The sequence below is a fragment of the Trichomonas vaginalis genome, chromosome III (genome assembly GCF_026262505.1).
Source record: "Trichomonas vaginalis G3 chromosome III, whole genome shotgun sequence".
NCBI classification, from domain to species: Eukaryota; Parabasalia; order Trichomonadida; family Trichomonadidae; genus Trichomonas; species Trichomonas vaginalis.
In genome coordinates, this window is record NC_067205.1 from 13,712,597 (window position 1) to 13,733,937 (window position 21,341).

A 21,341-nucleotide genomic window follows, 5' to 3' on the forward strand; every position below is an offset into this window, starting at 1 on the left:
TGATAATATGATGAGATAAAAAGTGACAAAATGATGATATAAAAAGTGACAAAAAATTATGGAGAACTTAGATCCGAAAAATCTAAAAAAACTGAACATGGAACAGGTAAATGATGTTCCTATCTTAGCTGATCTTAAATGTTCCAGCATTTTCGGTTTTAATCTCATTTTTCCATACGTAATTGCTTTAATTTTATTATTTAGCGGTATATTCATTGCAAAGCCAATATATTATTCCAATTTTGTTGAAAAAGTTTCTATTGTTGATGAAAAATATACATCTGAAGTTACAATTTCAAAAATAAATCAACTTGATCGCTTTATTAACGTTCATGCTTCATTTAATAATGTCAGTTCATCTCAATTTTTATTCAGTGGTGATTATCATGCAATTACAACTCTAAAAGAAGATACAATTTTCAAACTTGAAGAAAAAACAAACAACACAATGATTAATGTCAATAATCAAGTTACAGATAAGATCCATTTATACTCAGACTACGCCCTTTTCTACGATACCCTTCAACTTTCCTTAAATCTTCAATCAAATGTCGCATTACCCAATGCCATCAATATCTATGTCCGAAAAGGCAACCCCAACTATTCCTTCATGATCAATATCATCAAAGTTGTCCTTTCTTTCATTGTTGCCGTTTACATTGTGTTAGGAGCGAAAAAAGTTGCTTCTAGACAACTAATGCTTGAACAGAACCTTTCTTTTATGGTTCTTTCAGCTCTTATTATCTTTATCGATCCATTTATTACGTTGCATCTCTTTTATCCGTTGAGATTTAATCAAATAAGACATTTAATCTCTCGGGACATATTTGTTTCGTATTTTATCTTTTTCATTTGTTATATTTATTCATTGATAGGTGTGGAACCATCCCAGGATAAGACAATTCCACTTTTGTTACCTTATATGATCGGAATTACTTATTTCGTGTCTGTTCTTGCAACGGATACAAGTTTTGGAGGCTATAGAATGCTTGGAAGCCAATTTGACCCTCTTACAGACCAATTGTTCCTTAATGCAACGATATTTTTCTGTTATTCTGCGTTTTTCGTGTATTACTTGTTTATTTCGATCAAAAAGATCTTCACAACATCGAGTATAGACAAGAATCGTGCGATTAACTACTTTATTGCGAGTTTTCCAACAGTTATTGTTATGGAAATTTATTATTCGGTTTTAGTTTTCACTAATATACTAAAGAACACCGCTTATTATGAATTGATACCTTTGGCGTTCTATACTTGCTCTGTTTTGGTGTTTTGGGGGTTGATGTCGCAAATTCACGAAGGAGATCGATATTTGTACCAAAATGCTGATAGGGATAACTTGAAGGAGGAAGATAATGAGAATCCGATTGGAATTGATACAGAAAACATCCCAGAATTACCTGATAATTTTGATGTCGAAGAAGAGAAAAAAGAAGAAAATCTCGTCAAGAATGAATAGTCTGTTTATATATTTTAAGCATATTGTAAGTTTAAAATAAAATAGTAAAATTTTTTATGAAATTTTTTTAAAATTTGTTAATTTTGTGAAATAATATAATAAAAAGTAATTGTTTATATTATGTTAATGGGATTAAACTTTTAAGTTTTCAGAATTAATCAAACGAAGTCAACAGAGTTTCTTGTCTTAAGTGAAAGTTGATGTTCTAGAATCTCGATTGATAACAAGAAGGAATAAATGAGTATGTAGACTCGGCATGAGAATGGAAAAAAATTATAACAAATGAATTTTATACTGAATTTGGCTATTATACAATTTTACTTCTTAAACAAGGGTTTGTTGATTTTGTGAGAGCTTTTCAGAAAGTGGTAACATGCTCTCATAATATCAAACATATCTTTATTTTAATAACAATAGTGTATAACAGTCATATGAAGTACTATGTAGTGAATTATAATAACTTTTTCCCGAACAAAATATAAAGTTTAAATGTTAAAAAAAAAATTGAGAGCTTTTCAGATAGTGGTAAGTAAAAAAAATATTTGAGGGCATCCTTATAAAATATTTGAGTAAAAAAAAACGTTACAAATTTTAATGAGTCGGGGAATTGTTCTGAACTACGAATATATTGGCTCACATATCAAAGACTATATTGAAGAGAATAGTTTCTTAAGTACATTCGAAGTAGAAGATATCAAATCGATCATGAAATTCGAATTTAACGCCTAATGACTTCAATTCTCTTCTTGCGCAATCTCGTTCTGCAATTTCAGCACGCGAATTGTATGTCTGCACTCGAAATGCAAACATTTCAATAAACAACTTACAAGAAGCCATTTCAACACTTAAATCAGTTCAAAAGTACATGAAAATGCGAATACTCGAAGGAATTATTGGCATTTTAGAGCAATTACAAAAGGATCAATCCACCACAACAAATAAAATCGAAAAACTTCAAGCAGATTTAAATCGGATTCAAAAAGAAAATGTTGAGAAAGAAATACAAACTCTTCACTCTCAACTCAAAGAGAGAGAAGAAAACGATTTACCAAAAGAATTTCTTTCGAAAATTTCTGAACTTAAAAATTCTGAAGATTTTGATCAAATCTACAAATTCTTTGAAGAAATTTCAGAAAAAGGAAATCAAACAATGATGAAAAAAGCATGCGAAGCAGAACTTTGGAAGAAACAAAATGATAGAGATTATCGTGGTCCAAATGTACTTCATCATGCATCTTCAAAAGGAAATCTGAAACTTGTTAAATCTCTCATTGAATGTGGTTGTGATAAAGACATCAAAAGCAAATATATTGGTACAGCTCTATGCTGGGCATCATGTTATGGTCATCTTGAAGTTGTTAAATATCTTATCTCAGTTGGAGCTAATAAAGAAGCAAAGGATAATTATGGAGAAACTCCACTCTTTTGTGCATCAGAAAAAGGTCATCTTGAAATTGTTAAATATCTTATCTCAGTTGGGGCTGATCAAGAAACAAAGGATAATTATGGACGAACTCCACTCATTATTGCATCAGATAAAGGTCATCTTGAAATTGTTAAATGTCTTATCTCTGTTGGAGCTAATAAAGAAGCAAAGAATAATAATGGAGAAACAGCGCTTATTACGGCATCAAAATGTAATCATCTTGAAGTTGTTAAATATCTTATCTCTGTTGGAGCTAATAAAGAAGCAAAGAATGATAAAGGAGAAACAGCGCTTATTACGGCATCAAAATGTAATCATCTTGAAATTGTTAAATATCTTATCTCTGTTGGAGCTAATAAAGAAGCAAAGAATGATAAAGGAAAAACAGCACTTGATTGTTCGTATCTAGCAGTGAAGCAATATTTATTATCAATTGTGTGAAAATAATTTATTTTTAATTAAGGATTCACTAACATGACAAAAATTAAAGTCCCTTGAGATGTATATTCTATGATGTATATCATCAAGAAGCAAAGAATAATGATAAAAATACTGCACTCAATAGGACATCAGAAAATGGTTATCCTGATGTTAGAAAATATTTTATCTCTGTTGGAGCTATTAAAGAATCAAAGAATAATTTCGGAGATACTCCACTCGTTTGGGCATCAAAATATGGTCATCTTGATATTTCCAAATATTTTATCTCTGTTGGAGTTAATAAAAAAGCAAAAAATTTTGTTGGATACACTCCATTCGACGTCGTAAAAAGCCACGTAAAAGATTATCGGCTTTCTGCTCAATTTCATTAATCCAACTAAAGAATAAACTTTTCGATGTGAACAACAAATCAGATCTCTCTTTAATAGTCAGTTGTATTTTTAATACCTAAACAAAATATTAAAATTATTAGGAGACAAACTTCTTTGTTTATGAAACGATAAAGACAAAATAATGGAGAGAAAGAAAATTTTTATATACATACGCTGATATCTTCATCAAAAAAAGTTTAATAATAAAATCAAACTAAATTTTGGAGATATCCGAAAAAGAAACAAATAAAAATGTAACATAATTAAAGTTCAACGCATAACGTAATGGAAATAGAGCTTTTCGTTGATATTCCGTAAAAAATATAAAAATTATTTTGGAATTTCTAACAACAAGGGGTCTTTTGTGATTGTTGTAAGCTTGTATTATTCAACTTCTTATGAACAATGCTAAAAATCTTCGCAGAATCAACAAAAACTTCTGTAACGTTTGTTCCTGAATAACCTGAAGTTAAATAGTGGGCCATAGCCTGGTATTTCGTTTTGAGGTCGAACCCGTCTGTTTTTTCTTCATATTCCTGGTCATAATTCAATAAATCAGATTTTGTTTCCGTTAGTATAATTATGCAGTTAGGAACTATTTGGTGTACCCTATCGATCCATTTTTGAATTGAATCTTTGTCATCCATTGTATAACAAACTAAAGCTACATCAGCATCTCTGTAAAACATTTGAGAAAGCGCATAATATTGTTCTTGGCCGGCTGTATCCCATATTTCAACAGTTAAAATATCGCCTTTCTCCGTTTGAATGTCAACCTTCATACAGCCTGGAGAAATTGTTGGTTTTTCCCTTTTATGGTCTGGCTTGTTCAAAAAGCAATTAAATAGTGTTGTCTTGCCACAGCCTGAATTTCCAACTAAAATTATCTTGAGTGGATCCATTTAGGGAAAATAATATTAGAAAAAAAAAATCCGAAAAATCAATTCAAATGGAAATTGAAAAACATATCTGCATAAATATTGTTGGAAAGATATTATTGTTTAATAAATATCAATAATGCTTTTTACAAAATTGAGATAAAAAGGTGGTTTTATTTTGGATGACTAATACTGAAATAACATTAATGCAAATTGCATAATTAAATTAATAATTCTATTCAATTTTTGTCAAAAAAATTTTGGGTGTCAAATATGACAAAGATAAAAAGGTCCTTGATGCTTTGTTCTTAGGATGTATGCTTCATCACATTATGAGAGATATGAGATATTCTGTATGAGTTGTTCGATACTTCCAATGAAATTGAAGAAAAGATAGTTAATAATATGCCCATTTTGTTATATCAATGACTTCAGTGTGAAAGCAAACAGTGTGCTATCTCAATAAAATGCTTTGGGATTAAAATTATAGATCTTAACGTGATAATGTTAACAAATTCTATAAATATGGCTGTAAATATGGATACGCAAACTGATATTTAGCTATTCTTAGCCAATGTTAGGAGGATAATCTTCTCTAAAAACCTTAGTTCTTTCAATTTTGATGCATTAGATTATTTCAAAAATAAGGCTTTATATGGAGAAAAAAAGTTCTTCATATTTCTTGTGATAGGCATATTTGCTGATTCGATTAGATCATATTGATGTTCTTGTGTTGAGAACAAAATAATGACCTCCATAAAATAAAATAATTATGCAATTTTCCTTGAGAAATTTTATCAAATAAAGAAAGTTGATGTCCTCTGCTTGAAATTTATGAGAATTCGAAAGGTGATGTAATGTCTCGTATATTGTCATTATAATTATCAAAAATTTATTAATAATGTCAAAATAAAAAGGATTATGAGTATGGCAATAGATTTTTGATCATCTGGGTTGATTATTAATAAAATTTAATAACAACAACTTCCGAGTTGTTCACAAATTATGATGCCTTAATGTAAAATTATCAATAGCATTGGGAAGTAGATATCTTAATGGTTAACCTTGACAGCAGAAACTTTCAAATTGGCAATATTGGGGTTTTTGTATACTTCGATTGGAAAAGTCAATTCGACTTTTTGTGAGGATATAAAAAATTTTTGTAAACTAATTTATTGATTTCAATACTATGACGCGAAATAAAGAGATATCCAACACTAGGGCCAAGGTGACATAGAATAACAAAGCGCGGTGATATATGCTAGGATATTTTCAATTCCTACCATTTCAATGCAATTGTTTTATTTGAGCTAATATTTCTATCGGTTACAATTCAAAAAAATGTAATATTATGAAGTAACACTATGCAGTAAGAAAATTGATATCTGTGCGTATTGAAAAAATTCAATTTGATAAAAAATTTTTAAGGGTCCACTGTAAAAATTGAAAGTCTCTCAAAATTGAGAAGCGATTTGCAAATAATCGTTATCGTCTTTTTTTCGAAAATCCACTTTTCCTAGTGTTCTGATTAATATTTTATGAATGTAACAATAAAGTATATATTTTAGTAAGATGATAATACATTCTATCACTTCAAATCACATAAAAATTGCAAAATCAGCGAGTTTTATAAGAACATGATTTTTTCGAATTTTTTCGCTTCTGGATGCGTGTTTTGAAAAATAGATAAGGTAGTCACAAAATCTAAGTAGTGAGGCTCTCAAAAATTGAACCGTACTCCATACAAAATTTGTGTACCCTCACTACTTAGATTTTGTGGCCTTCAATTGAGAGGTTAGTTTTGATAGAGCAAGTTATAAAATTAAAAGGGAAAAATAAATAAAATTTAAACATTTAATTATATATCATGTAAGGAGTGTAATTCCAAATTTTCTAAAAACTATTCAAATTTGAGCATTTTTTGGAAATAGTAAATCTAATATGTACATCTAATAACAACATGATTCATCACCTTTTCAAGCTCTGCAGTCAATTTTTTGAAATTTGATTGAAATAAATGTAGCAAAAATTACATTTCATTAGGGAATATATGAGTTTCTCTGGAAACAGGCTGATAAATTTTAAATTTTGTCCAATCAACATGAATGCATTGAGAAATTTGGATTGATTTTCTGGTAGAATCTGGAACAATTCAACTATGTATAAATGGATCATGTAATCATCATGAAATGTTAGTGTTAGAGTTCAAAAGAAACAGAATGAGTGGAAATCAAACACAATATGAATAATTTTAAACGTATACAATCTTTAAGTTTGTATTTTGAATTCTACATATATGATTGTGTAATTTATTCTTTCAAATTTTCGGATTCAGGCATGTTTTGATAAAATTCATTCCCAAAAACGTAAATTAACATTTAATTTAGTGTATTTTAAATAGATATACGTATTATATTTTATAAATTATATTAAATTCGCAAAATTTTAAGTTTTAAACAAAAATAAAAAATGTTCAAAATATGAAATTATGCATAGGATATTAAAATTTACATGTTAGCAATTTTTTTGAATTGCTTTCAATTTTCATATTGAAATTTTTAAGATTTTTTTTCTGAAATAATAAGCAAGAATATCAACCTAAATAATATTAAATTCCATGCGTTAATTTCCCCTCAAAAGTCATTGACAGCCTCTCAATCTAGATTTTGTGAGTACTTTATTTTCGAATTTTGATTTTAATTTAAGTATAAATTTTATATTAGGAATTTTTTGACCTATTTCCAATCATTAATTCCTAAGTTTTTCTAGGAATTTAATTGAGAAGAAATTAGGAAATTCGCTTTAATGCCATTACATCCTAATATTGTGATGCATGTAGTTTATATTTATTGAGGCTAATGCCGGAATATCATGCATTTTATAAAAAATTCAAAGAATTGACAATTGGATAGCACAAATTTAATTCTCTAGACAAAGTATTATTGTTTATATATTCAAAGCATTATCCTTCGTTTTGAAATGTTGGCCAAAAATTTTCGTGTTATTTTTTGTGTTTCAGCATAAATTATCTATTGACTTATGAAAGATAAGCATTTTATTCATTATCATAAAGATATACCAAAACAAATTGATAAAATTTTAAAAAATGTGTATTTTAGTGGGTATTATTCTGGCCAATGCCCATTTTTAAACGATTTAATATTGACCATATCAATAGCCGACTCAATGTAAAAATTTAGATATTATTTTTTTCAATATTCAAACTTTGATAAATTTTAGTATAATGAATGATTTTGTTTCGTGTATGATACAGAAATGAAAAGCTTGATTAATATCATTTTGCATTTTTTTAAGAATGTTAGAGTACATCTACATTAAAAAATCGGATTCGAATTGGGATACTGCATCAAATTGTTGCACATCTGATAAGGATCTCAAAAGAGTAAAGTTAATTTTTTTGTGTTTTTTTAAGTTTTGGGCCTTAGTAAAAACATAGGGTTATTAGATTCCCGACGATAGGTGTCTTGGAAGATTTGCCTGGTGTCATCATAGTGTCTTTAAATCAAAAATTTTATTTTGGAGTTAGTTTTATTGATTTTTCAATAAAAAACATTTCTAAAACAAGAAAATAAAACGATAAAATATTTATATTTTATATAAGGATCTTATATATTTAAAATAAATATCATTTTATTTTTTTCATTGGTGTCTGTCAAACCGTAATACACTATTCAAAAATTCAATGTGTCTTGCGGTTTCAAAAGACACCTTCAAATTGAACGATAGCACAGACACTATTGAATTTTACCCATTTTATTTAGTTTTTACCCTTTTTATTTTTAAGAATTAATGACTGAAACAGCCGTTTTGCTATCACCTCAATCACTTTTATTTATTATTTTAAATATTATTTAATTTTATTATTTGAATAGGCCAACTTATATTTGAGAAGCTCAATTTGAGACCACTTAATACATTGAAATATCATAAATATTGAAATATTAAAAAGTGTATTTCAAAATATTGAAATTATAAAAATTTATAATACTGAAATTGAGACAAATTAATAAATTCAATGTTTTTTTTGAAATAACTCTCAAATATTATTTTTTCGTTTATTTAATGATGAATAAATATGATTGCTTTAGTCAATCATAAAAACTAATTTAAGTTTAAAATAATGAAAGGATAATTTGATCGTTTTTTAAAATACAATTATTTTTGATGATTTGCAAGAATCTTTGAAAAGAATATAATATAGGTTCTATTTTTGTAAAATTTATCCAAATCATGTATTACATAAATTACGATTAAAACGATGAAAGAACCAAAAAGTGTGTTTTGTGTTTTGTTGTTGCGTGTTGAATGCGGGATCCTGTTATTTCCGAAATCGACAAAAAATTTGGAAATTTAATTTCCGAAATCGAAATTATATTAATGTTTTTAATATTCTTATATCAAAAGGATTAAAGTTCATTAAGAGAAAAACAATTCTTCTTCTTCAATCTATTGGCGCATTTATTTCTACACGCCAATAAGGAAGGGAAAATTATAAGACACCATGGTGTCTTCAAAACGCTAATTTTTGATGTTTTTAACAACCCTATAAAAACACCATCTTGAGCAATATTTTTGGGACGACGATAGACCTTATTTGGCCCTACAGTGGACCCTTAATAGAAAAAGCTCATTTCTCATTTTTTTGAAAGGTTTGTACAACCCAAATTCATAATTTTCCTTTCATTAACAGAATGACTTGCTGTTCATGCATGGCTGTTGCTCTAATAGGTGTTATCAACCTAGTTATTCTCGTTGTAATGGGCGTTGTTGCCTATTTCTGCTTGGATATTATCAAACAAGTTACAATTAGCGAAGTTAAAAGCTCAAAGACATTTTTATTCTCAGCCGCAGTTATTGGTGTCATTGCTCTTACATGCATTATTGGTTTCTTCATGCTTTGCTGCTACAAGAACCAATGCTTCAGAACAACTTACGCCGTTTTATACTTTATCATTGTTGTAGCTGAATGCGCTTTACTTTACTTCATTTATAAGACATACCCAACTCTTTTGCATGACTTAGATACATGGTGGGACAAAAACAAAGGCTCAGTTGAAGTTAAGAAAGTTGAATCTTCCCTTGAATGCTGCGGATTCATTAAAGAATATAATGAAACGGAAATGATGAACTGTGGATATACAAGCAATTCTAGCAGTACCGACACAAATTCATCAGAAAACAAGACTGCAAATGCAGAAACAAATACAACTGAAACAAACTCAACAGACTCAACAATTGAAACATGCTACAACAAGGTTAATGATAAGCTCACTAAATCTAAGAAAGGTTTAATGATTGCTGGTATTGGAATTGCTGCAGTACAGATTATCCTTCTCATCTACTCTCTTTGGTTTGGATGCTGCTACAAACCACATAAGAAAGATGAATCTAGCTCATCATATTCTAGTTCTTCATATTCTTAATCTTAATTGTCAATTTTCGTGTTTTTATAAAACTCTTTATATAATACATATTTTTATTTTACCTTGGTTTAGATTTTAATCCACTGAAACAGAACTTAATTCAAAACAATAAAAAATCTTGAATCAGTAGACCCAAAAACCAAAATTAAATGACTCTTTGTTTTGTATTGTACATATCAAAGAAAATTAATAATTAAATAACACAAAAGTCTTAAAATAAAAAGAAAAAGTATGGTCCCGTAAGGAGTAGAACCTGGATTTCGGGATTCAAAGTCCCAAGTGATAACCGCTACACTACGGGACCATTCTTTTAAAAGTCTAAATAATAAGTATACAAGAATAAAAAATATTTCATGTAAGATATCATAAAGAAAAAAGAAAAAAACTAATATTTGCGTGATATAAAATAGATTTGCCTTAAAATTAAAATAATCATGTGGCCATGTCAAATTATGAAAATTATCAAATATAATTATATATTATTTATTATAATTTAGATTAATTTGCATGTTATATCATAAAAAATGCACGTTGCATAAAATGTCAATGGATTATTTTTCAATTATATTCATTTTATATTTGGCAAGCTATATTCCCACTACATTCATGATCTACATAATGTTTCTTATTCCTTTTCTTTAAAGACATGTTATGAAAAAATTGATAATCTGGTACGTTTTAAATTCAATGCATCATATCAAAAGTGCTTTGATAATTCTGAGCACTTTTGATAGGGTCGATTTACGTAATTGAATTTTTTTCACAACCCTGATAATTATGAAGTTCCACAAAAGACTTTTCTTAGCTTTTCTCAATATATCAGACTTGACATTCTTCAATGAGAATTAATAATCACTCTAATGGAAGAAAATTTGGTGCGTCATCTATCGATTTCTGGTCTTACTGAGATAAATCAATTTCGTTTATGAAAAAAGATTTATTATTTATTATAAATAACAGAAATATACTCTTTTCATCATATTAACTATTTTTTGCGATTGGAGACAAAAAATAAAATATCGAAGAATTTCAAATCGAATAGAGTTTCAAGATCAGCATGTCTCACTTAAATAGATTTCGCATGAAATAGCCTACAAAAATTTTTTAAAAAATCCATGAAAATCTTAATAAAATTTTTCAGAGGGATTGAGCATTCTGAAAAATTTGATTGAGTTCTTTTAAAAATCGACAGCATCATCAGCGATCATTCATCCATGACTTTTCCTACTTAAAGAACTAAGCTCGAATACCCGATTAAAAACGAAATCCAAAAACGGTTATATTTGTTCAAAGATTTAATTTTCTGAGATATCCAATAAAAAAATTTTTTCGTAAATCATTATTCGTAAATGATGGAAGGAACAACTGAATTTCCCCAAACCCAAATGATCTGCTACCCACCACCATCTAAACGCCGTTTATCTCCAACTTCTAGTCCAAACAACAAATTACAGCAAACTAAAAAGGAGAATAACAATCTCGCAGAAGTCTCGATAGAATACTCTAGGAGAAGAAGCCTCCCGAAGGTCAACATCCCTAAGATCCACAAGAACAACAACGTTCGCTACGACAATGATGCCATGATCTTCAACAAAGGCAGATTCCAATTTACAATTATTGGAAGCCCTCAACGACAGAACAATGGGAATATGTAAATTCTCTCATACAGAATTTCAGAAATACTGTATATTTCTGATTGTTTGTTTTATTCTGTTTGATTGAATTTAGATTTATATGTTTTCTTGTTCGGTATGAATAAATATATTATCATTGAATTAAATTACCATTCTTTTATTCGAAATCTATGTTAAACCAATTCCGTTATTCGTAAAGACAATTTCATGATGTTGGGCCATCTGTTATGTCAATAGAAAAACATCAAATAGTAATGAACCTTTTGAATTTACTATGAGATTTGGGATTTGTTCGCTTTTATGAAATAAACAATTTCAAAAATCGAAATTTCTTAATAAGAGTAATAAAAACATATATTATAACTGATATCTGTTATCAAAATTATGAGTTTATGAAAGATGATTCAAGCCAATAAAATGTCATTCTCAAAAAATCATAATGATCAATGTTCAAGATTGATATATGCTATTATTTCAGGCATAAAGTCACAATCTATTGCTCTCTTGAAAAGATTTTGTTCAATTAGAAGGTTCGTATTTGATTATATTGTAAAATTTATCTTTATTGATTAAAATCTGATTGTTTTAATAAGAAAAACTTGTTGAAAGCATGCTAGTGAAACCTCAATGAGAGAACAAGATATTTTGATCAAAAACTCTTCTTACTCATCCCCCTTTATTGCTCGATGTTCTCCCTACTATAAAAAATTTTACACTTAAACTTGGAAGTGCATGATGATATTACATTCATTTTGTTTTTACAAGATGAGGTATTCAAAATCTTCCATAAAATCTTCGTTTATATTTTTTTCTTGCTTTGATACCTCTTAAAGCTCCTCCAGTTCAAACATTAACTTTTACAGCAAGTTTGGACTGGGAACTAGAAGATGGGAATATGCCACCACAATGTACTTTGCGATTTCCATCTAGTTTTTCAAAATCTGTAAAACCAATAGCGATAGATACGGCAATAAAAGAAAAATCATATAGTATCGGTATTCAACAAAAGATTGATGATAGATTCATTCAAAAATCTCTTGAAGAATCATTTATTTTCAAAATTGATTTCAAAAAATCTTCACACCGACATAAAAAATCCTCGAGTCATACCAAAAAACCAACTGATACGGCTGAAAAAGCGGACAATGCTTCTCAAAAATCACCAGAAAAGAAACATAGACATAAACATGAAAAATCATCTGAAATATCAAAAAATACAACTGACACAATAGACAAAACTGAAGATAATCTTGGAAAATCTACAGAAAACGAACAGAATCTTGAAATTACACCTGAATCTCCAACCAAATCAAATCAAGAAGAGGAATTAACTGTAAAAAGTCCTGATAAGCCTATAGATAAGAAACATAGACATAGGCATGGCATATCTTCTGATAAAACCAAAAATTCTACAGAAACTGTTGAAAAAACAGAAGAAAAGTCACCTGAAAAGAAGCACAGACATAGACATGAAAAGTCGTCTGATAATATTAAAAAATCAACTGATAAAAACCCTGAAAAATTTCCAGAAAAGAAGAAGAGACATCATCATGACAAATCAACAGAAAGTATTAAAAATACAACCGAAACAGTTGATAAAACTGAAGAAACATCTGAAAAATCTACTGATTCCAAACATAAATCAAGAAATGAAAATTCATCGCATAAATCAAGGTCTAAATCAGATGACAGTTATATACAAATAGATGGACACAAGTTGTTTCTCCAAAACTTGGTGAGTTCTTCGTCAAAATCGTGTCCAAAAGGTTTTTCGAAATTTAATTTCACAACTACGGTCAGTTCTCCATTGATGAATGACTATTTCCTGCAAAGATTTGGTCCTGCGTTCTTCCATATCCAAAAAATTGAAAATTCAAAAGAAATTATCAACCTCAAGGTCAACGAAACCGTAATAATAACTGAAAACAATCAAGTAGATGCAGTCCTGGTTATATCTCCTCGAAAACAGTGCCAGATAAACTTCAATCTTTATAATCAGCCAATAAATGGCGAAAACGTCGCAGGAAACGGCCAATTTCAGCCAACAAAGCACAGACATCAGAAATTAATCGGAACAGCAATGTACCAATTTTTGCCAAAACGAGTCCGAAAAATTTCAATAGGAACGATCAACATAACCGTCGAAACCCTTGATTCCGCTGAAAAATACGGAACTCCAGCTTTACCGCTTGAAGAAGACGCTGAGCCCGAAAGTGGAGAACCACCTAATTCTAAGTTCTACAGATGGATTGTTTCGACTGCAAAAACGGCTGACGGAGTGAAATTTTGCAAAATTTTATCAAATTTTATTGATGAAATCAACAAAGACATGACTACATACAAGAAAGCTGTTAAACAGAACTTCGACATCATTACAGGCTTTCATATTACCACTCCGGATGAAGATCTTTATGTGATTGAGACTCGAGCTACAGAACCAAGACGTACATCGATATTAATGAGTAAGATACTTAATGATTCACCTGAATCCATACATATAACCTCGAATACATCGATTAGCTACCAATCTCCAAGGTTATTCAGAAGATTAGCCTCTGTATTTCCAACAATTACAATTCCTATATCTATTTCTGAGTTAGTTACCATCGAAGGTTTGTATTTCAGGAAATCTGGTTTCTCATCTCTTTTTTCTGTTTCGCAAAAGATATTTGACTTATTTGGAATTCACGATTGTGGATTAGATTGTTTCTATCCAACATACAGAGAGCTTAGAGAACTCATAAAACGCGCTAATGACCTTTATTTGGCTCCAATCTCTAAAGGAATCAAAATTCGTCCTCCTACATCTGTTAATTCGAAAACATTCGACAGGAGAAACATATTAGTTGATAAGAACACTAAATCTACTGATGTTTCTCTTAAATGTTCAGAAAATTTCAAAATTGAAGAAAAAATTTCAACTCAAAATGCAGAAATCATCAAGCCAGAACGAAACAAACTTGTATTTCGATTCCAGAAGAGAACTCCTTCTATCAAAGACCACATCCCTATTTCTCAACCTTCAACAATGACTTCTAACAATCCAAGACTTTCCTCGAGAAGAAACAAAAAATAAACTCATATATTGTTTGTTTGAATAATAAAATATTAAAATATCATGATAATTCTATAATCAATTTCTTTGAATTGAAATTTAGTAGGGTTGTTAAAAACATCAAAAATTAGCGTTTTGAAGACACCATGGTGTCTTATAATTTTCCCTTCCTTATTGGCGTGTAGAAATAAATGCGCCAATAGATTGAAGAAGAAGAATTGTTTTTCTCTTAATGAACTTTAATCCTTTTGATATAAGAATATTAAAAACATTAATATAATTTCGATTTCGGAAATTAAATTTCCAAATTTTTTGTCGATTTCGGAAATAACAGGATCCCGCATCCAACACGCAACAACAAAACACAAAACACACTTTTTGGTTCTTTCATCGTTTTAATCGTAATTTATGTAATACATGATTTGGATAAATTTTACAAAAATAGAACCTATATTATATTCTTTTCAAAGATTCTTGCAAATCATCAAAAATAATTGTATTTTAAAAAACGATCAAATTATCCTTTCATTATTTTAAACTTAAATTAGTTTTTATGATTGACTAAAGTAATCATATTTATTCATCATTAAAAAAAATAATATTTGAGAGTTATTTCAAAAAAAAACACATTGAATTTATTAATTTGTCTCAATTTCAGTATTATAAATTTTTATAATTTCAATATTTTGAAATACACTTTTTAATATTTCAATATTTATGATATTTCAATGTATTAAGTGGTCTCAAATTGAGCTTCTCAAATATAAGTTGGCCTATTCAAATAATAAAATTAAATAATATTTAAAATAATAAATAAAAGTGATTGAGGTCATAGCAAAACGGCTGTTTCAGTCATTAATTCTTAAAAATAAAAAGGGTAAAAACTAAATAAAATGGGTAAAATCCAATAGTGTCTGTGCTATCGTTCAATTTGAAGGTGTCTTTTGAAACCGCAAGACACATTGAATTTTTGAATAGTGTATTATGGTTTGACAGACACCAATGAAAAAAATAAAATGATATTTATTTTAAATATATAAGATCCTTATATAAAATATAAATATTTTATCGTTTTATTTTCTTGTTTTAGAAATGTTTTTTATTGAAAAATCAATAAAACTAACTCCAAAATAAAATTTTTGATTTAAAGACACTATGATGACACCAGGCAAATCTTCCAAGACACCTATCGTCGGGAATCTAATAACCCTAAAATTTAGCTTTTTATGACTTGGTGTGTCACGTTTTTTCTATTTCTATAAAAGTTTTGCAACATATAGTAGTGCTCGCCTTTTCCTTGTTCGAAACAAATTTCTATTTTCAATTTGATCAAATCTCCAATTTCTCGTATTAACAAAGTAGGAATATTAATTATATAAAACAAATGGATATATTCAACAGATCTGCCATTTATTCTATAAAAATAAAGTACCAATATGCAAAACAATTGGATTTATTCTAATTCCCCAACAATTGGCTTGTATCATGGAACTTACCTTGTTAAGCACAAAAATTTTAAGATATCATATAATAATGAAGGCATTGAATTATATTTACGTGTTGATAATAATACTGAAATTAAAGGTAGTTCAGGAACAGTTACAAATGGAGAAGTTTCAATTTCAGTTTCTTACAAGTTGTTTCCAGATGTTAACTACATCAACATCATTCACACAGTTACAAACAACGGAGATAGAAATCATGAAGTAGACTTTCTATGCTATTCAAACATTGCTATTGAAGGAAGTGATGGATCAAGTGGTGATCACTGTCCAGAACGAAACATTGAAGGAAATCGAGGTGTTGAATTTATCAACAAAGATAGAACAGTTCGATTTCTTCTTCGAGATTTCCCTTTTGTTACAAATGTTGATACTTATTCATATTCTAAATGTCCTGGAGGTGGAGCTTGGAAAAATTGTACAGAATACATATATGTTGAAAAAGGTGCTGGTATTATATTTTCATGGCAAAATCAACAAATTAAACCTCATGAATCTAAAAACTATTCATATTCCATTGGAATGGGTGAATATAATCCAAAGATTGAACAAAAACAACAACGTACTTCAATCCAACTAATAACTCCATTTAAACATAGAAATAGAAGGAGATGAATAATATTAGCACTTTTCACTTCATTTTTCCGATTGTTTTTCGACTTTTTACATACTTCATTTATCTAGTTATTCAATAAATATTAATAATGGAGATTTGATAAGTAATACAATTGAACTTATTCAACATCAATATATAATAATGTTGTAACTTATCTTTTACGTCATCTAAAATTTAAGATCTCATGGGAAGATAACGTAATTCAATTATTTTTGCGTGTAGATAATAATGAAGAAATCATTTTAATTCAGGCTTTGTCAAAAATGAAGACATTTTTATTTCAGATTCTTACAAGTTGTTTTCAGATATTGACTTCATCAACAAATTAAACCTCATGAATCTAAGAGTGGATGAATATAATCCAAAGATTAAACCCAAACAAATAGAAATCATTGATGATAATGAAGATATTCCTCAATTTTTTTATTATTATCACATCTTTTTAAATTGTATTGTTTTTATTGCAGTTTTATCTTAATAAACATACTTTATTATTCGAATCAATTTTCAAACATAAATTATGAAAATATTTCTGAATTCAACCTAAAAAAGGATTTTCCGGTCCATAACTCTTTATTCGAGGTGAATATAATCCAAAGGATTAAATCCTCTGAAATAGTCTTGTGATATACACTTGAAAGAATGAACCTTATTCGAATAAAAAAGTTTATTTAGATTAACAGGCTGTAATTCGAATATAGTCCATTTGGAATTATGATTACTTTTGTAATTAGGAATAATTGAGTTTCTCGGAATTGAAAATTGAATGGAAATTCCAACCTTAATTCCTTAGTAATCAATTCAATTTCAATTCGAATAAAGAAGGTCTTATTCTATCTGAAAATAATAATAGGAATTTGGAATAAACTCAAATATAAGAATTATGAATAGGAATATCGAATTACGAATATTGGATTGATTATAGGAATATAGTTAGGGGAAAAATTTTAGAGAAAAAAGGTTGTACCTTCAACAGAATGACATTGCCTTCAATTCTGGTGTATAAGGTTAATTTTCAATGATGCTTCACTCCAGTGATCGGAAATTTGAATGGAAGTCAGCTTTAATTCTTATATGGAAATACTGATTCAATGATCTTATCTTCTGCAATATGAAGAGCTGCTATTCCAGCAATATCTTTCTCATTGAAATTTACACCATGCGAAAAAAGAAGTTCAATGAGAAAAAGCAGTTTTTCCTTCCACATCTTTTTCATTGATATTTGCACCATTGTGCAGAAGAAACTAAATTAATTCTTTATTATTTTGTGCTGCACTATGAAGAGCAGTTCCTCCAACTTGATCTCATCGATTGATATTTGCTCCAAGGTAGAAAAAATACATACAAAGTGATGGAATATCAAACATCGCTGAAAAAAAAACATAACTCTATGTTAATATTACAAGTTTGATCGGAATAGATGAAAAATGATTCAAGATTATTATCAGGATTAGACATAATAATCATCCTTCATGATAAATATGATCTTTTTAAATAAGAAACCTAATCAATCTGCTATTTAATTTAGTCAATTCCATAATCCATTTCCTAATTCTCTTTTGGAAATGAATATTCCTAATTCTTATATTTGAGTTTATTCCAAATTCCTATTATTATTTTCAGATAGAATAAGACCTTCTTTATTCGAATTGAAATTGAATTGATTACTAAGGAATTAAGGTTGGAATTACGAATTAAGGTTGGAATTTCCATTCAATTTTCAATTCCGAGAAACTCAATTATTCGAATTATAGCCGGTTAATCCAAATAAACTTTTTTATTCGAATAAGGTCCAATTTCAATGCGTTCTCAAAAATATCAGTAATGCGATAGAATTTAGACAGAAAAAATGAGGGAAAAAATTAGACAGAAAATAAAACATCAACAGATTTGTCACATCTTCCACAATTTTCTCGTGAAATTGTATTTGTGTCACTTTTAAGCATCATTTTTCAAATATTTTTCTTATTTTCCATTTGTTCAAATCTCCAATTTCTGATATAAGCAATAAAGATGAATCTTTACTATGCAAAACGATTGGATCAAATCAACAGGGGGAAGAACTTTCCTTGTTAAACACAAAAATTTTAAGATATCAAATCAAAACAGATGGATATATTCAACAGATCTGCCATTTATTCTATAAAAATAAAGTACTAATATGCAAAACGATTGGATTTATTCTAATTCCCCAAAAACTGGAACTAATGAAGGAACTTACCTGAGAGGTTATCGATTTTGTAATTTAATCGTCGTCGTTATCGATTTTGTAATTTAATCGTTATCGTCTTTTTCTAAACGTGCATTTTTACATTAAAAGCAATGCAACTCCAAAATTAATTGGTATTTAGACTTTAATTAGGTGCAGACAAACGAAATGCAGTCCAAATATTTTGGTGATATATGAATTACATAAATTTAGGGAAATTGAAATTATATCTTTTTAAATTTTTAGGAAAACAGATTTATAGAATTGTTTAAGTCATCAAAATAATGCAGACTTAGGTCAAATTTTCCAAATTTAATCATTTGCAAGACTTTCAAGCGACTTCAAAATGTCGAAATATAAGTCCAAAAATAAAATTACGATTACAGTCTATCCTCAATTATTATCACGCTAATTATTGAGTGACCCATGCGTTCGTATGTATGTAATACCTTTTAAAAAGGAGATGAGAGAGATAAACTACATTTACAATTTAAATCTGATGTATTTACTTGTTACATTTACAAATGTAAATGTTTCTCGTAATGTTTACATTTTGTAAGTATAACGAATAAAAATGACGCACTTTTTTTACAAAGTCAAATTATGCGAGACAACTTTACTTGTTACATTTACAAATGTAAATGTTTCTCGTAATGTTTACATTTTGTAAGTATAACGAATAAAAATGACGCACTTTTTTTACAAAGTCAAATTATTGTTCGATTTTTGCAGCTTGTAAACGATTAATTGTATAAAGCAATTGATATTAGCACGACATAACTGAATAATTCTAATATTGAAATCAAAAGCCCTTAAAATATCATGATATTTTAATTTCATAACAAATCTAGGAGACTATTTGATGAAAACATATCCGATGTGGGTTTTGTTGTATTATATAACTTGTTATTGACTTCTTAGCTTTCCAAATTTTTTTCGATAATGAGAAAACGAATGAAAAATCAACATTTGGTCCATTTAAAATTTGATTTGTTTACATTTTTTTTACTTTTTGAATTTCAATTTATATTTTCCTCAAGAAATACTTTAGATTTTAAGAAACTAAATCATATAATCTACTAAGAAAATATATTAAATCCTATAATACTCAAAGTTTTGTGATAAATCCGATCTTTTTTATTTTACTTTTATTATGTTTTTGCAAACTTAAGGTCCTCACTAGGTAAAACATAATACTCTTTGAAGTTAAGTATTTTCACAAAGAGAGGACCAACAATATCAAAAGATTGAATAAAGATTTGTATTATTTTATTTATTTTTAAGAACATGTTTGGAAAACACTTACTTCGTTCTACAAATGTGTATCTCTTTATATCAAAGATTCTTCTCAAATTATTGAGAGACTTCTCTCAAAAAAAGGAAAATTTGATAACTAAAAAAAATTATGGCATAACCTCTCGTTTTGCATAGATATATATTTACATGGTCACAGAGCTTATTTTCATTGTCAAAACTTAAAAATTTTTAGTGGACTATACCCTTAATAGGATAAAAAAAAAGAATTTACACTCTCTCACTTTGAAAACGTAGAAAATGCCAATCTATTGGTATACATTTTAGTTTTGTTAAGTTTACAAAATGATTACTCTAGATTTTAAAGATTTATCAAGAATTTAGAGAATATCCTTCTCAAAACAACTTCAATAGCGAAGGATTAGTATTGAATCGGATTTGTAACATAATTATAGTACATTACAATACAATTTCTCCGATTTTTAAATATTTTTGAAATATTTACAAAATTGCTCTTTCTATCATCGATACTTTAATACAGAGCAAATTTAGTAAATGTCATCACGTTATTTTTTCATAAATCGTTTTCGAACTTTTGAAATATTTATTTTAAACCAGTTTTCTACATTTAATATGTGAATTATATCAAAAGTAGATGGGCGATACTTGTAAATCTATTTAAACTATTAGTTTGCTATTATTGAAGAACTTTATAATTTTTTTTTCTTATGTATGGAATTAAAGATAATTTTGCCGATTCCAACTGGTTTTTCTATATGAGTTAAATATGCCAAGTGAAATTGGACTTGCCAATATTGTAAATTGAAGTATGGACTATATATCGATTTTCATTGATTGATGAATAACTCGGAGTAATGTAATTGTTGATAATGAAAAATAGTTTTCAATTGCTGGTAAGGGCCAATGTATGTTCAATAGCTCCGAAAGCAAAAAATGCACGTTTAGAAAAAGACGATAACGATTAAATTACAAAATCGATAACGATGACGATTAAATTACAAAATCAATAATGACCCAACTTACCTTGT

At 28.4% G+C, this 21,341-nt stretch overlaps 7 protein-coding genes and 1 non-coding gene across 8 annotated transcripts, besides 4 other annotated features; 6 read left to right on the forward strand and 2 right to left on the reverse strand.

The window, feature by feature from the left end:
* Window positions 1-31: 31 nt before the first annotated feature.
* Window positions 32-1,478, forward strand: TVAGG3_0696840 (transmembrane protein 181 family; the record flags this gene model as incomplete). Its single annotated transcript, XM_001329160.1, has 1 exon — window positions 59-1,462. The coding sequence occupies one exon, from the start codon at window positions 59-61 to the stop codon at window positions 1,460-1,462; it is 1,404 nt and encodes a 467-aa protein (XP_001329195.1).
* Window positions 1,479-1,640: 162 nt separating this feature from the next.
* Window positions 1,641-1,720: a mobile genetic element.
* Window positions 1,721-2,327: 607 nt separating this feature from the next.
* TVAGG3_0696860 (ankyrin repeat protein family) lies at window positions 2,328-3,329 on the forward strand (the record flags this gene model as incomplete). Its single annotated transcript, XM_001329159.1, has 1 exon — window positions 2,328-3,329. One exon carries the CDS (start codon window positions 2,328-2,330, stop codon window positions 3,327-3,329), a length of 1,002 nt encoding a protein of 333 aa, XP_001329194.1.
* A 436-nt stretch (window positions 3,330-3,765) lies between these two features.
* TVAGG3_0696870 (GTPase protein) lies at window positions 3,766-4,607 on the reverse strand (the record flags this gene model as incomplete). Its single annotated transcript, XM_001329158.1, has 1 exon — window positions 4,045-4,602. One exon carries the CDS (start codon window positions 4,600-4,602, stop codon window positions 4,045-4,047), a length of 558 nt encoding a protein of 185 aa, XP_001329193.1.
* A 4,553-nt stretch (window positions 4,608-9,160) lies between these two features.
* TVAGG3_0696880 (tetraspanin family) lies at window positions 9,161-10,022 on the forward strand (the record flags this gene model as incomplete). The annotated part of the gene is made up of 1 exon (XM_001329157.1): window positions 9,291-10,022. The coding sequence occupies one exon, from the start codon at window positions 9,291-9,293 to the stop codon at window positions 10,020-10,022; it is 732 nt and encodes a 243-aa protein (XP_001329192.1).
* Window positions 10,023-10,254: 232 nt separating this feature from the next.
* Window positions 10,255-10,326, reverse strand: TVAGG3_0696890. Its single transcript has one exon. It is a non-coding gene; the product is annotated as a tRNA-Gln (tRNA).
* A 1,043-nt stretch (window positions 10,327-11,369) lies between these two features.
* TVAGG3_0696900 (uncharacterized protein) lies at window positions 11,370-11,714 on the forward strand (the record flags this gene model as incomplete). The annotated part of the gene is made up of 1 exon (XM_001329156.2): window positions 11,372-11,677. One exon carries the CDS (start codon window positions 11,372-11,374, stop codon window positions 11,675-11,677), a length of 306 nt encoding a protein of 101 aa, XP_001329191.1.
* An 837-nt stretch (window positions 11,715-12,551) lies between these two features.
* On the forward strand, window positions 12,552-14,732 carry TVAGG3_0696910 (uncharacterized protein; the record flags this gene model as incomplete). The annotated part of the gene is made up of 1 exon (XM_001329155.1): window positions 12,552-14,732. The coding sequence occupies one exon, from the start codon at window positions 12,552-12,554 to the stop codon at window positions 14,730-14,732; it is 2,181 nt and encodes a 726-aa protein (XP_001329190.1).
* Window positions 14,733-15,979: 1,247 nt separating this feature from the next.
* TVAGG3_0696920 (serine-type endopeptidase protein) lies at window positions 15,980-17,338 on the forward strand (the record flags this gene model as incomplete). The annotated part of the gene is made up of 1 exon (XM_001329154.2): window positions 16,148-16,828. One exon carries the CDS (start codon window positions 16,148-16,150, stop codon window positions 16,826-16,828), a length of 681 nt encoding a protein of 226 aa, XP_001329189.1.
* Window positions 17,339-19,057: 1,719 nt separating this feature from the next.
* Window positions 19,058-19,264: a mobile genetic element.
* Window positions 19,265-20,517: 1,253 nt separating this feature from the next.
* Window positions 20,518-20,539: a mobile genetic element.
* A 572-nt stretch (window positions 20,540-21,111) lies between these two features.
* Window positions 21,112-21,329: a mobile genetic element.
* Window positions 21,330-21,341: the final 12 nt, after the last annotated feature.